General features: G+C 39.5%; 1 protein-coding gene across 1 annotated transcript in view; it reads right to left on the bottom strand.

The window, feature by feature from the left end:
* Window positions 1-433: 433 nt before the first annotated feature.
* Window positions 434-15340, bottom strand: part of ETFA (electron transfer flavoprotein subunit alpha) — an 88446-nt gene continuing 73539 nt past the window's right edge. Inside the window, exons 10-12 of the mRNA XM_021693741.2 lie at window positions 15191-15256; window positions 9950-10030; window positions 434-1059 (exon numbers count right to left, since the gene is read on the bottom strand). Coding sequence (XP_021549416.1) covers window positions 1021-1059; window positions 9950-10030; window positions 15191-15256 — 186 coding nt within the window. The 3' untranslated portion in view covers window positions 434-1020. The remainder of the gene's footprint in view (window positions 1060-9949; window positions 10031-15190; window positions 15257-15340) is intronic.

Genomic DNA, 15340 nt, shown 5'->3' with positions numbered 1-15340 from the left:
GCCTGTTGACTACTCTAACTTCTGCAGATCTGCTTCAGGTGGCAGTTGTCTTCATTCTACTCACCTGCTGACCCTGATGTTTCCAGGACCCCTTCCCACAGGACGGGCCAAAGCCTCCCCAGCCTCTGTTCCCGGGCCGCACGCATACCGGCTCCTAGCCCCTGTGACACCCTCCATCTCCGTCACGCTCTAGGGCAGCAGAGGGAGAGTGCCAAAGCCAGCCACACATGTGGCCATCTCACATGCTTGGCTGTCTTCTAAGAGAGCCCAAAGGAAGCATCAGGAGGGCCAGAGAAAAGCCAAAGCATTCTCTGAGCAGGATTTTAACATTTATAATATCAAACTGTTAGCATAAGAGGCTGTATTGTGTCAAAGCAGTCCCTCCTTCTCCACTCCCCTCTCCTTTATAGACACAAACTCCTATAAGCTGAACGAAATGGAAAATTAAATTTAATGTAAGGCAACTAAATTCATTTAGCAGGTTCAGGTTTAAGTCTGGTCTGCTTTTGTCTTATTAGTTACGGTTTTCTGAAGACTGGAGTATATTTAACATAATATTCATGCTTTGCGGCCATGCTTTTTTAACTCTGAATTTGCCTATCTAGATCCCTTCTCTCAACAACTAGATTAAGATGATTAGTCTGGAGAGAACATTCATATTTACAATCTTGCCTAAAACATGTCCATGAACAAGACAGGCAAAGAAAAAATAAATTTTTACTCCCTTTCTTCAATTTTCCTTCTTTACAAAGCTAGGCACATTTCTGTCAGTAGTTTTAAAGCTGTGGAAATGTTTTATTATATATTTTATCACAGAATTAGAAAACTTTGAAAAATAATTACTTGGAACCACAAATAAAAGAAATAGAATAATAGGCTCACAAAAAAGCATTCTGGCATCTGTGAGAATTTTTCTCAAATTATGATATGTAGCTCTCCAAACTTTCCAATGATTACTATAATAGCCATGAATTTCTATTTCAGTTGAATACTTTGAATACTTTCTTAAAACATTGTAACTCATTTCTTCTTCAACAGCTCAGTCATTTCAGGAACTACCTGCAAATTAAAAAAAACAAAAAGTAATTACGCAACTTGAGCCTTCAGTGTGATATGGTCACAGCTCCTGAAGAAGTACACAGAGGTAGGGGCACCTGGGTGGCTCAGTCAGTTAAGCATCTGACTCTTGATTTCAGCTCAGGTCACAATCTCAGGGTCGAGGGATCAAGCCCTGAGGTGGACTCCACACTCAGCAGGGAGTCTGCTTGAAGATTCTCTCCCTCTCCCTGCTCACGCTCTTTTGCTCTCACTCTAAATAAATGAAGTTTTTTTGTTTTGTTTTGTTTTTTGTTTTTTATTTGACAGAGAGAGAGACAGTGAGAGAGGGAACACAAGCAGGGGGAGTGGGAGAGGGAGAAGCAGGCTTCCCACCGAGCAGGGAGCCCGATGCGGGGCTCGATCCCAGGACCCCGGGATCATGACCTGAGCCGAAGGCAGACGCTTAACGACTGAGCCACCCAGGCGCCCCTCTCACTCTAAATAAATAAATAAAATCTTTTTTTAAAAAAGTACACAGAAACCAAAAGAAGCCATGTGCATTGCTGCTGAGGCTTGAGGTACGCCCTCATTCCCACCACCCTCCCCTAGGCTCTCCTCTTGTCTGTGGGAATGTGGGATGACTACATACCTTTCTTTTTTAAAGATTTATTTATTTTAGAGAGGGAGAGAGGGGAGAGCATGAGTGGGGGGAGGGGCAGAGGTAAAGAAAGAGAGAGAATCTCAAGCAGACTTCCCACAGTGCAGAGCCCCATGGGGGGCTTGACTTCATGACCCTGAGATCATGACCTGAGCCAAAATCAAGAGTCAGATGCTCAACCAACGGAGCTACCCAGGCACCCCAAGACTACAACCTTTGAAGGGAAGATCACCCGGACACAAGGCTGCTAAGACCATGAGCACACACACTGCCTAGAAACTTCTCTCTTTTTTCTTTTTTTTATTAAATAAATACTTATTTATGTATTTTAGAGGGGGAGGGGCAGAGGGAGAGAGAGACTTTTTTTTTAGATTTTATCTATTTGAGAGCAAGAGAGGGAGAGAGCACAAGCAGTGGGGAGGGGCAGAGGGCAAGGAGAAGCAGACTCCCCACTGAGCAGGGAGCCCGATGCGGGGCTCAATCTCAGGACCCTGGGATCATGACCTGAGCGAAGGCAGACACTTAACTGACTGAGCCACCAAGGCGCCTGGGAGAGAGAGTCTTGAGCAGACTCCACACTAACCATGGAGCCCGACCTCACAACTCTGAGATCACGACCCTGAGATCATGATCTGAGCCAAAACCAAGAGTCAGACGCTTAACCGACTGCGCCACCCAGACGCCCTGCCTAGGAACCTTTCTGACACAATCACAAACCCCAGAAAGGCACCACAACAAACAGGAGCCCACTTTTTCTTCTTTGAGGAGAGTAATGTGTATTTTTTACCTTCGTGTTTTCTGGGTATTCTTTCCCTTACTGCATTCCTGCCTTTGCTTCGAAGTCCACACCAAAGTCTCTTGTTCAGACATGAGCCTGTCAACCTCCTCCAGCACTTGTTTTCTCATTGTTCATTTGCTCACTCCTCTTTCATTCCACAAACACTGTAGTTGCTTCCTCAGCACACGTTCCCATCTTTCAGCACATAAAAATGACTGCATGCTGAACATTCAATTTCATCATTCTTTATGAAATTAAGGCCTTGTGCTAACGCAGTGTCTGGTCAGCAGACAGAGAAAGAAACCACAGCGAGGGAAAACTGACTGAGTTGGCTCCCATTTTAAAAAGGATGAATTACTCTTAGTCTTGGCAGTTCAGTGACTGCAACTGGAGCTTTCAGTGTGGAGCTGCTCTGGGGCAGCGTGGATGGCACAGGTATGCGGGGCACGGGGACTCAGGGGAATGTCACCCGGAGCCCACCTGAAAACTAGCTGAGCCACCTGTGTAAAATATCAATTACCCAGTCTTCCACGGGGCTGTCAACTGTCCTAGCTCAGAGAGATCCCAGCTGAACTCACCACTGATGAATACAGCCTCTCAATTATTTAAGAGAGCTACATTTCCATTAGGTGGAAATAATGTGTTCGTACAAAATTTATTAAGGAAATTGTCGACATGTTGTTTCTTCCGAATGTCACTTTGTCTCTAGCCTATTAAAAGGCCCATGTTTACCATGGAGCCAGTAGGCATTAGCTGAGGGGCAGCACTAAGTGCTGGCACCACTTCTCCCAGCTCTGCTCACGGAGAGACCATGAGCTGATGCCAGTCACACAGATGACATGCTAAACAAGCCTCTCATGGGACCTACGTGTTTCATGAAAAATAGGCTAGAGCCCAACTTCTTTTAAATGAAACATTAACTTGATTTAGAACATACAATTTTTAAAAACCTTCCAGAATGTCTCCCTGCCACACTCCCCCAAAAAGGGCTGAGGGAACTTTGTCCATCATCTATATTCTTTTTTACTAGATCAACCTCAGACTTTCCAAGCATACTACACAATGTCTTATTAGTTAGGGAAAAGAAAATGCCACTCAAGTTCACTGAATGTCTGACAGCCTAAGCAAACTCAGAGATCTGGATTCTTATTTTTATTTTAGATAGTGTAGACACAGCTCCTTAGTCAGTAAGACCAAATGAAAGTGAATTTACATTTAAAATAAGACAATTTACTGATAGAAATCACAACACAACTATATTTCAGTCATTTAATTAGTATTTCCCCAGGGTAAGCACCATGGGAAATAGAGAAGTTCAGGCCTAATTTTTGCCCACAAAGAGTTCCACTCCCTAGTTGGGGAGAAAAGACAGAGACCTATGAACCATGCAATCAAAAATGTGCCCATCTTACATTGTAATGTAAGATGATGAGAAGAACGGCACTAAATGCTCAAAATCCAGGAGTTCTGAGGAAGAGATTAAGTGTGGACTCAGAAAAATCAGAACATTAACATGGAGGAGAAAAGGATTTTGGAGGAAGCAGACAGAGATAAGCCCTGCAGGTTCCAGAGAAAGAGTGTAAAGAGATTAGAATGACTCTAGTGAACAGCTATGTTGGGGAGAAGTGGAAATAGCTTTAAAAAAACATGTCATATGCAAAGTCCAATCAATGGGAATAAAATAGTCTCTCCAACAGAGACAGTGCTGTGACAACATGCAAAAGAATGAAGATGGAACCTCACCTCACACCATATCCAAAACGGAACAATGGCCTAACTACGGGAGCTAAAACAATAAAACTCTTAGAAGAAAACTTAGTGCTAAATCTTCATGACCGTGGATTTGGCAATGGATTCTTAGATATGACACCAAAAAAACATCAGCAACAGAAGAAAAAATAGATGAATTGGACTTCATCAAAATTAAAAACTTTTGTGCAAAGGTCATTATAAAGAAAGTGAAAGGACAACCTACCTACAAAATGGAGAAGATATTTGGAAATTATATATCTGATAAGGGTTAATAACCAGAATACATAAAGAACTCCTACAACTCAAGAACAAGGACAAACATTCAATTAAAAAATGGACAAAGGATTTGGATAAACATTTCTCCAAAGAAGCTACACAAATAGCCAATAAGCACATGAAAAGATGCTCAACATCATTAGTCATTAAGGAAATGCAAGTCAAAACCACCATAATGAGATACCATTTCATACCTACCAGGATGGCTCTGATTTGAAAAATGAAAAGTAACAAGTGTGAGCAAAGATATAGGCAAACTGGAAAGCTTGCACATTGCTGGTGGGAATGTAAAATGGTGCAGCCACTAGAGAAAACAGTTCAGAGGTTCTTCAAAAAGCTAAACACAGAATTACCATATTACCCAGCAATCCGTGGGCATATACACAAAGGAAATGAAAGTGAGGACTTGAACAGATACTTGCAGGCCTATAATCACTGTACTGGATTAGGCAAAAGTTTCACATACATGACACCTACTAAAGGACAAGCAATAAAAAAAATAGATAAACTGGACTTTGACAAAATATAAATTTTTGTGCGTCAAAGGACATCAAGAACGTGAAAAGACAGGAGCTCCCCTCTATTTGCTAAATGGGATGCTGCCTGATTCATGACTTGTTTATTAATAAAGCCAATAATACAATAAACAAATAAAGAAGGGAGGGAAGAGAAGAGAAAAAAGAAAAAAAAGAAACCCTCATATATTATCGGTGGGAATGTAAAATGGGTCAGCCACTTTGGAAAACAGGCTGGCAGTTCTTCAAAATGTGAAAAATAGAGTTATTGAGTGACCCAGAAATTCCATTCCTAGATATATACCCACACGAGATAAAAACATATATCTGCACAAAAACTTAAATGCTCACAGCATTATTTTTAATAGCAAAAAAAAGTAGAAACAACTCAAATGTCCATCAAATGATTAATGGATAAACAAAATGAGGCATAGCCACACAATGGATATTATTCAGCAATAAAAAGAAAGTGCTGATACAGAAGTCAACACAGATGAATCTTGAAAACATTATGCTAAGAAACCAGCCATAAAAGACCATATATTACATTATTCTGTTTATATGAAATGTCCTGGACTGGCAAATCCATAGAAACACAAAACGGATTAGTTGTTGCCAGGGTCTGGGGAGAGTGGGGAACAGGAAGTGACTGAGAAGAGGTATGCAGTTTCTTCTCAGTGTGATGAAAATGTTCTGGAATTAGATAGTTGATGGTTGCATAACTCCGAATATACTAAAAATCACTGAACTATACATTTTAAAAGGGTGAACTCTATGATTTGTGAATTAAATATCAGGAAAACTATTTAAAAAAACAATAACAACCAGTCAGGTAGTGTCCTATACTCTGTCACTCTGACTCCGATTATAATATTTACCATTTATTGAACACCTACTATGTACCTGTAGGAAAGGAAATACAAATAGGTAGCCTAATATTTAATACAGACTGTACTAGGTATGGTATAATCTCATTTAACCTTCAATACAACCTTGTGAGGTATGTAGTATATTTTTATTACTGTTGAGGAAGCTTATATTCAGAAAAATTAAATAACCTGGCCAAGATAATTTAACCAGTATGCGGCCAAGACAGAATTTGAATTAAAGCTCTTAACTACTGTACTGTATTATTTTTCTTATATGAAGAAAAAAAGCAACTCATGTCTCTTAACTCATGATTGTTGAAAAATGAAGTAAAACAATAAATATTAAAAAATAAAATACATACACATTTTTACTCCAGACACGATAAAGTTTGGGTGGACACCCTATCCTTCAGAGCATTATTAGTCTATTATGTGATAGTTTGAAATTTAAAATTTTTACACAGAAATTTAGTCTAAAAAAGTCCTTTTTACACAACTATTTTGTGACTTATGATATTCTCTTTCTTTTCTTTTTTTAAAAATTTTATTTTTGGGAATGCCTGGGTGGCTCACTCTGTTAAGCGTCCAACTCTTAATTTCGGCTCAAGTCATGATCTCAGGGTTGTGAAATCAAGCCCTGCATTGGGCTCTGCACCGGGCGTGGGGCCTGCTTAACATTCTCTCTCCCTCTGCACCCCTCCTCCCTCTCTAAAAAAATAAATATTTCATTATAATTTATTATTTATTTTTTTTAAGTAATGTCTACCTCCAGCGTGTGGGGCTCAAACTTAAAACCCCAAGATCAAGAGCCAGCCAGGTGCCCCAACTTAAGATATTTTCTTTAAAATCTTAATCTGAAATAGATAATGCTACCTCTCATTCATAATTTGCATAACCATATTTTTATGTGCTGTTACACCTTTAAATATTTGATTTTTTAAAGACAGAGCATGGTTCTGAGGAGCATATTCATACACCACCTTGTCCATTCTTCGGTCAGAATTACTATAATATTCATCTATGTTATACTCATTCTGCTTTCAACTGAAAACACAATTTGATAGATACCGTCTAGGTTCCTAGAGTCTGCCAAAGGTGAGGTCCTTTTTACTGCAATTTATCAAGGGTAGAGGAGTGGTGGTGAACCACCTGGCCAGAGTCCCTGATGAGTCGGAAAGGTAGGGTGATGAGTGAAAGAACAGAATCAGGAGCCTTGCTTAATTGTTCCTAAAACTTGCTGAATAATTTCCCCAAATCACATCTCTTTGGGACAACAGACAACTTAAAAAGAACATAACTCGCTTGTGTTACATATGTACTAGCAACTGGGAGGCTACAACTCAAGCAGTACTTTTTTTTAATTTTATTTTTAAGTAATCTCAACACCCAATGTGGGGCTTGAACTTAAAACCCTGAGTTCAAGAGTTGCATGTTCTACCAACCAAGCCAGCCAGGTGCCCCTCAAGCCAGATTTTTAATATTTTCATAATCTAATCAGTTTTCCTCCCAGATTGCTTTTTAAAGGATTAACTTTTCTCCCTTTATATTAATCAAAGGCATATATAACTGTGCTTCAGAACTTCTGAGCATGAGATAACCACTACCTTAATATAATTCTAGCTATAAGCAAATAAATTTTAGGTCTTAGTCCAAACACGTTATCAAATGTGGGCTTTTTTTTTTTTTTTAAAGATTTTATTTATATATTTGACAGAGAGAGACACAGCGAGAGAGAGAACACACGCAGGGGGAGTGGGAGAGGGAGAAGCAGGCTTCCCGCTGAGCAGGGAGCCTGATGCGGGGCTCAATCCCAGGACCCTGGGATCATGACCTGAGTCGAAGGCAGACGCTTAACGACTGAGCCACCCAGGCGCCCCTCAAATGTGGGCTTCTTAAAACACCAAAAGTAGCTTGAGAACCTCTGGTTAGAAATCAGCTCACTGATTCTTGAGGTCCCTTTCCACTTCTACTGTCTTAGGATTCTCACCAAAATACCCCTTTCAACACGTACATGTGCACACACCCTCACTCGCTTGCATACTCTCTCTCATGTCAAACCTGGGAGCTGCCCTTAATGCAAGAGGCATAGTGTGTATGACACCATTCCATCAGTCATTGCTACAAAGATGCTCCTGCCCCAAGACAGGCATCCACTGTATAAACATCACAAATTTCCAACTGTCTAACACTTCATCCATTTATCAAGTAAGCCCACTCTGTAGGTTGCAATACATAGTACACAAGAAAACAGAAAAACGTATCCTAAAAATAAAATTAGGGGCGCCCGGGTGGCTCAGATGGTTAAGCATCTACCTTCGGCTCGGGTCATGATCCAGGGTCCTGGGATCAAGCCCCGTATCGGGCTCCCTGCTCAGCGGGAGGCCTGCTTCTCCCTCTGCCTGCCGCTCTCCCTGCTTGTGCTCTCTCTCTCTGTCAAGAATAAAATCTTTAAAATAAAAAAAAAAAAAAAAACCCAAAATTACTTGTAAACTTACTTAAATATGCTCTTGGACAAAAATACAAGGCAACCACAGTAGATGTCTGTTTGCAAACATGTCAACTCGATACATGGTGAGGGTTCAGAGGTGTTTCATTTTTGAATTAAAAGGTCTTTACTCCTTTAAGCTTCTCACTGTAGCTAAATGCTTGCTACCTGAACCAAGTGATCCTTGTACAGAGATACAAAAAATTTCTCTTTCATACTAACTTTTCCTCCCACTGGTATATTATAGTGGTCAAATGACTGTCATTAATTATTGTTTGTTCTTATACAGCTGGGCCAGGTAACAGGAGCAGCAGAAATACCTAAATCCTAAATTTCAATTACAGGACCCCAGGATCACTGAGGAGGGGCTGTATTCTTCCCAAAGGCAAGATATAGGCTCTTTAAGGGGGCGGGGAGGGGGTGCCAAGGGGGAGGCTGACCCAGGGCAACAGCCCCATTCTAGTCTCTGCATGAGCAGATGAAGGGTCCATCTTCACTGAGCATGAACATATATATACTTCAAAGTACAGATGTGCTCTCAAAGTATACTCATTAGTTCATCTGCATCATATATAGTGCTGGTGAAGCCATGGTAATGGGCCAATCCTCTTGCCAAGGGGACCACCCTGGCTCTCTTCTCAGGCTGCAGCCTCTCTATTAAGGCCCACAGTAACTTGCTGTAATTCTTTGCGAGGGGTTCCTCACTCTAGCAAACCCACTTAGCCCTCCCAGGGTTGGGTGCTACTTTCAGAGCCTCAATGCCTGCATGAGTGATTTCTGCACAAGGCAACAAGGAAGTTTGTAGGCAAGCCCTAAAGGACAGAAAGAAACCAGGCCAGGCATGAGCTGTGACCTTTAAATGTGGCCAAATGGTGCACATCAGTATCACTAAAGTAATTTTGCTCACGGGGAGGGCAAATACAGGGGTGGTGGCAGGGTAAAAAGAACACTCAAAAAAGTACGAGAATGGGAAATAAGTGTTCTCCCCTACATATATCACATCAGGAAGGCCTTTAACTCTCAAACACAGCAAGCAGAGCATATTTGTTGAGTCAGATAAGCTGTACTTGAGTGCCCAGTCTTCCCTTGAAATGTTGTAGCATTGGGGTGCCTGGCTGGGCTCAGTCGGAAGAGCATCCGACTCTTGATCTTGGGGTTATGAGTTTGAGCACCATGGTGGGTGTGGAGGTTACTTAAACAAATAAAACTTAAAAGACAAGAAAAGCTGTAGCATTTCTGGCAAATCTCTGAATGAGGGTATTTGATGTGAATTTAAGGTACCTGCCAAATATGATTCTAGGTCGTAATTTCTTGAGTCACTTCACACTGTGTACTAACTTAATATGTGGATATTTTAAAGACAATATGGACTCCTTAAAAGTAAAGTTATAATGCTCTATATAAACTTCATGTATTTATTAGGACAACTTCACAGTTCAAAACTGTGTACCTATATTAATATAATACATACAAAGACAGACACCCAGGTACACAAACATACAATGTTTTCCTGACCAACTCTAAGAGGTTCTTGGATGACAAGCTAGGTAACAGCCATCTCTCCCAAGGCCAGCTTACCTTAAATAAATCAGCAACTATTCCATAATCTGCCACTTGAAAAATTGGAGCTTCTGGGTCTTTGTTAATAGCCACAATTGTCTGTGAAATAAAAACAGAGTTTGGCCTTTATCAAGAAAACATACCATAGATTGATGGTTCTAGTTTAACACTCCCAACAACAAATTTATATGGTTAAAAATGTCTACTAAATAAGGGCGCCTGGGTGGCTCAGTTGGTTAAGCGACTGCCTTCGGCTCAGGTCATGATCCTGGAGTCCCGGGATCGAGTCCCGCATCGGGCTCCCTGCTCGGCAGGGAGTCTGCTTCTCCCTCTGACCCTCCTCCCTCTCATGCTGTCTCTCATTCTTGCTCTCAAATAAATAAAATCTAAAAAAAAAATTTAAAAAAAAATGTCTACTAAATAAGATTGATTTGATTCATTTGTGCCCATATTGTAAATTTAGAAATTTCTGGGTTTGCACATAAAATTATCTCCCACAGCACCACTAGCCCATCACAGTATTTAAAACAGTTTTAAACCATTATTTTTCTAAGTTCTTTACTGACATATGAAAAACGTTTTAGGAAGTAACAAATCAGAGGAGAGGATTCTGGGAAGATGGCAAAGTAGGAAGCATCAGGAGGAATCTGTCTTCCTACCTACACTGCTAACAACTGCCCTGGCAGAATCTGTCTAATGTAACCATTTTGGAAATCCAGAGTCTATTGAAGGTCTGCAACTTCCAGGGGAAGGCTTGCATGAACTGCAGCTCTTAGTGCAGTAACAGGTACTCATTCCCCACCCCCAATGGCAAGCAGCTGTGCACATGTTCCTGCAGCAGCCTGTACACAGCCTGCAGGAGACAGAGTGGACAAAAAGAACCCAGTCCTCCAACGACTGGGGACCTGTGCTTGGATTACTGACTGCTGCTACTGATCAAAGAGATGCATACAAAGAGGAGGAAGACCATTGCTGTTGCACCTCCCCCACTGTTACAAGCCCCTGGCCTCCTCTGGCTAAAGTTACCTCCAGGGGATTTAAAATGTCAAAGCACTTCTGCCTCCCTTCAATGTTCTTTTCTCCTTTTGGGAGCCTGACGCCTGACATTCAAGACTAGGACACTCAAAAGCAACTGCATATACAGGGAAAATTACAAACTAACCTCACATACAGGCTCAGAAAAGACACAAAAAGACCTTAAGTTTATACCTCAGGTTAATCTTTGGCACAGAGATAGCCTACAACAATAAAAAACCAAGAATTAATAAAAACAAGAACAACAAAACAGCAAACCCTGGGGAAGGAGGAGAATCTGATTTCCAGGAATACAACATTAGATTCAGATATCTAGTTTTCAACAACAACAAAAAAAATCACAAGGCATACTAAGAAACAGGAAAATATGGGACTATTCAAGGAAAAAAAATCAACAGAAACTGCTTCTGAGAAAGATCTGATGGCATCTCCATTAGAGAAAGACTGTAAAATAACCATTTTAAAGATGTTCAGGAATTATAAAGATGTGGAGAAGGTCAAGAAAACAATGTATGAACAAAATGGAATTATCAAAAAAGAGACAGAAAACCTAAAGAGAAACCAAAAAGAAAATTCTGGAGATGTAAAGTATAATAACTGCAATGAAAAATTCACTGGAAAGATTCAAAGGCTGATTTCAGCAAACTTGAAAGTAGGACAATGAAAATTATCAAGTCCTTAGAATAGAAAGAAAAATATTAAAGGAAAGTAATCAGAACTTAAGGGTCCTGTGGGCCAACATCAAACAAACCAAAATATGTATTGGGGGAGTCCCAGAAGAAAGAAAAACGGGCAAAAAGAATAACTGAAGAAACAGTGGCTGAAAACTTTCTAAATTTGATGAAAGACATGAAGATAAACATCCAAGATGCTCAACAAACTCCAAGAAAGATGAATTCAAAGAGACCCACACCAAGATACATTATAATCAAACTTTCAAAAGCCAAAGATAAAAAGAGAATCTTGAAAACAAGGACAGGTGACTCATTACATACAGGGGATCCTCAATAAGAATATCATCAGATTTCTCAGAAATTCTGGAGGCCAGAAGGCAGTTAGCTGATACATTCAAAATGCTAAAAAAAAAAACTCTTGACCAAAAATCTTATATCCACTGAAACTGTCCTTCCAATGACATTTTTTGCAAAAATTAAAAAACCTATCCTAAAATTCATATGGGATCTCAAGGGACCCTGAATAGCTAAAACAATCTAGAAAAGGAACAAAGCTGGAAGATCCACACTTCCTGACTTCAAAACTTACTACAAAGTTACAGTAATTAAAACAGTGTGGTACTGGCATAAAGAGAGATATACAGACCGAGGGGATAGAACAGAGAACTCAGAAATGAACCCTCACATATATGGTCAAATAATTTTTGACAAGTGTCAAGACCATTTAATGAGAAAAGGACACCCTTTTCAACAAGTAAATTACTATGTCTCCTATTACTATGCAAGACCATTTAATGAGAAAAGGACACCCTTTTCAACAAGTAAATTACTATGTCTCCAAAAGATCCTCTTATCTCCTATAAAATTTTTTAATGTGAAGGGCTATAATGACAGATTTGTAACAAATTAAGAAGAAATAGTCCTAAAAAAGGTGCTACATTTACCAATTATTCTCTTATTAGTAACAGATTTATATATTACAAATAGTTTGGTATTCTCCATGATGCTTTAAAAAAAAAAAAAAAGATTTTATTTATTAATTTGAGAGAGAAAGAGAGCATGCAAGCACATATGGGGGGAGGGGCAGCAGGAGAGGGAGAGAGTCTCAAGCAGACTCTGCACTGAACACAGAGCCCGAGGTGGGGCTCAATCCCACAACCCTGAGATCACAACCTGAGCCGAAACCAACAGCTGGATGCTTAACTAACTGTGCCACCCAGGCATCCCCTCCATAGATGCTTCATTTAAAGTAAAATTAAAGTTTGACTCTAATATTTGACTCTAATGTGGTGTTATTTTAATAGATTATGATGATATATATCTCCAGAAGTAAAATTAAGTTTCTACCTGCTTGTGACTCTATCACCTGAAAAGAGCTGGAACATATTTAAGAAAATTTTGATACAGTCTGACTTAACATATAGGCTACATGACATATGTGTAACTCCCCCAGGGTCTCTCAGAAAGATGAAAATATTCCAGAATATCTGAAATTGAAGCACAGTGTAGTCCAGGTAACTACTATTCCAGTCAAACATGCCATATATATTAAAAGATGGGTGGTCAGAGACAAGAAATGATGGTTTCAGTATGAGCCTCAAATCCAAAGTCACAAGTACAAACATTTGGAATCACAGGCATTTGATTTGCATCGAGGTGTTTCTCTTCTGGGAATATGTAAGCCTGCTTCACAGGAACTAGCAGAGATTTATTTAATTAATGATGGTTAATGATTTTCCTGGAGGCCACCTAGTCAAACATCTGACAGTTTAATCATCTGAAAGCTTTTTCATTCCCACTATATAAAAGTTATTTTTAAAGCAAGAGCACACAACTGTGGGCAAGGAACCACTAAAGTATTTAAGAAGAAAGATTTGGGATGGTTATAGTTTTTCAAATCACTAAAAGAATATTCCTGAATTGTCAACTGTAAATGAGTATCATAAAATCTTGCTTGCATCCTACAGCTCTCTTAATATGTCCTTATAAATTCATGCTCCTCTCCTTATACAGCTTTTAAAGCACAGATTGTATTCAATGATATTAATGTGTATATAGTTCAAAAAGTACTCTCATTACATTGATTTGTTTGATATAACAACAAATCCCATATTCTTTAAACTATATGACGATGTTAATTAAAACTGTAACTTGTATGCCGTGTGAGTATCAGATTTAAGCCAATTACTCTAATATCCCATTTTAGACCTTAACCAAAATCACAACCAGAGATTGCTGTGTCTCCCACACGAGGCGGTGACAACAAGAGCTATGTTTTTTTCATTTAAGCATCTAGTACAAAGTAAGTGCTTAATAAATATTTGTTGACTGCATAAACAGACAACATCTTGGCTCAAATTTATTCTTATAGACGGTTCCCAACACTGGTCTCCTTACTTCAACTGTTCCCTTTTTGCTTTAACATACACTAGCTAGTCCATCTCTCCCCCAATCCAGACCTGTTGCCACAGCATGACAATTTTTACCAGGATCATCTTGGCAGGCAGAATCTTTTATTTTAGAGAAGTAGAATTCTAGATATGTCTGAACACACCCAGCTAAAAATATTTTTTAAGGTTGCTGGTGTTGGAGTGTTTTTTTTTTTCCTTTAATGCAGCAGTAACATTTTCCCCACTGGCACTGCTTGTTTTCATAGCTCAGTAAAGAAACCTGCCATCCAACTGTGAAATCTGACTGGTTTTGGGCCAATTCATTTAGAGGTTACAAGGAGGTAGTGAATGCTTTTTTTCAAGTTAGAAGTTAAACCTGTTAAAAGTTTTATTACCTTTTATATCAAACTTCCATCTGAATGGATAAAATCTGGAGTGTCAGAAGCATCTCTGTCTTCATGAAAGACTAAGTTCATAATTCAAACTGCATTGGTATGCATGAATTCATGTGTCATATTCTGAAATATATGCTCAGAGAATCCTTACACAGGGCTTCCCGATATAATCCAAAGTAGCAAGTTAGCATCCAATGTTTCCTTTATACACTATATTGTTAACAATTACTGAGAACTGAGATATTAAGATGCTCCAACCCTAAATGTGTCTGTCCCACCTTAGTAACAAACCTGAGAAGAGGAGCTTTGCTGCCATATGAGGGTGGGACTTTTAGGGGACTAGGGTGAAGCAAAGAATCAGGGATCAGAAACCTCATAAACTAGTTAGATGGTTAGAACCTCATCAAGCTCTCTTCAAGCTAAATTTTCTACCCATAGATGGTCAGAGCTGAAAGGGACCTTAGACATCATCAATGAACAGCTGTATTAGGCAAAGAACTGAGGTGCAGACAAGACACATCATGTGGTAAGCTAGGGGCAGAGATGGGACTCAGGGTCACACTTCTTTCCATGAAATAGCACTGCCTCTCTTACCAATGGTACAGCTTCAAGCAGTGAACAGCACCTTGTATTTCTTTCTATTCCTAGACAGAGCATTAATCTGAATGGTTGAACGTACATGCACTGTAACTATATGGAAACAGAGTGAAACCAAAATTTTAAAATATGAAAATTTTTCTTTTAGGATTATTATTGTGTAGTTACCTTGCTGTCTTTCATCCCAGCTAAATGTTGGATGGCTCCAGATATTCCTACAGCAATATAAAGCTCCTGAAACAAAAGAGACCATATCATTAATATGTACTTATATATATTATATTGTATCTTCCACAGTATTGCTATTAGCAATTCAAG

Source organism: Neomonachus schauinslandi, chromosome 9, assembly GCF_002201575.2.
Source record: "Neomonachus schauinslandi chromosome 9, ASM220157v2, whole genome shotgun sequence".
Classification (NCBI taxonomy): domain Eukaryota; kingdom Metazoa; phylum Chordata; class Mammalia; order Carnivora; family Phocidae; genus Neomonachus; species Neomonachus schauinslandi.
Note: the sequence above shows the minus strand (reverse complement) of the source record. Positions and strands in the feature narration are given on the sequence as shown.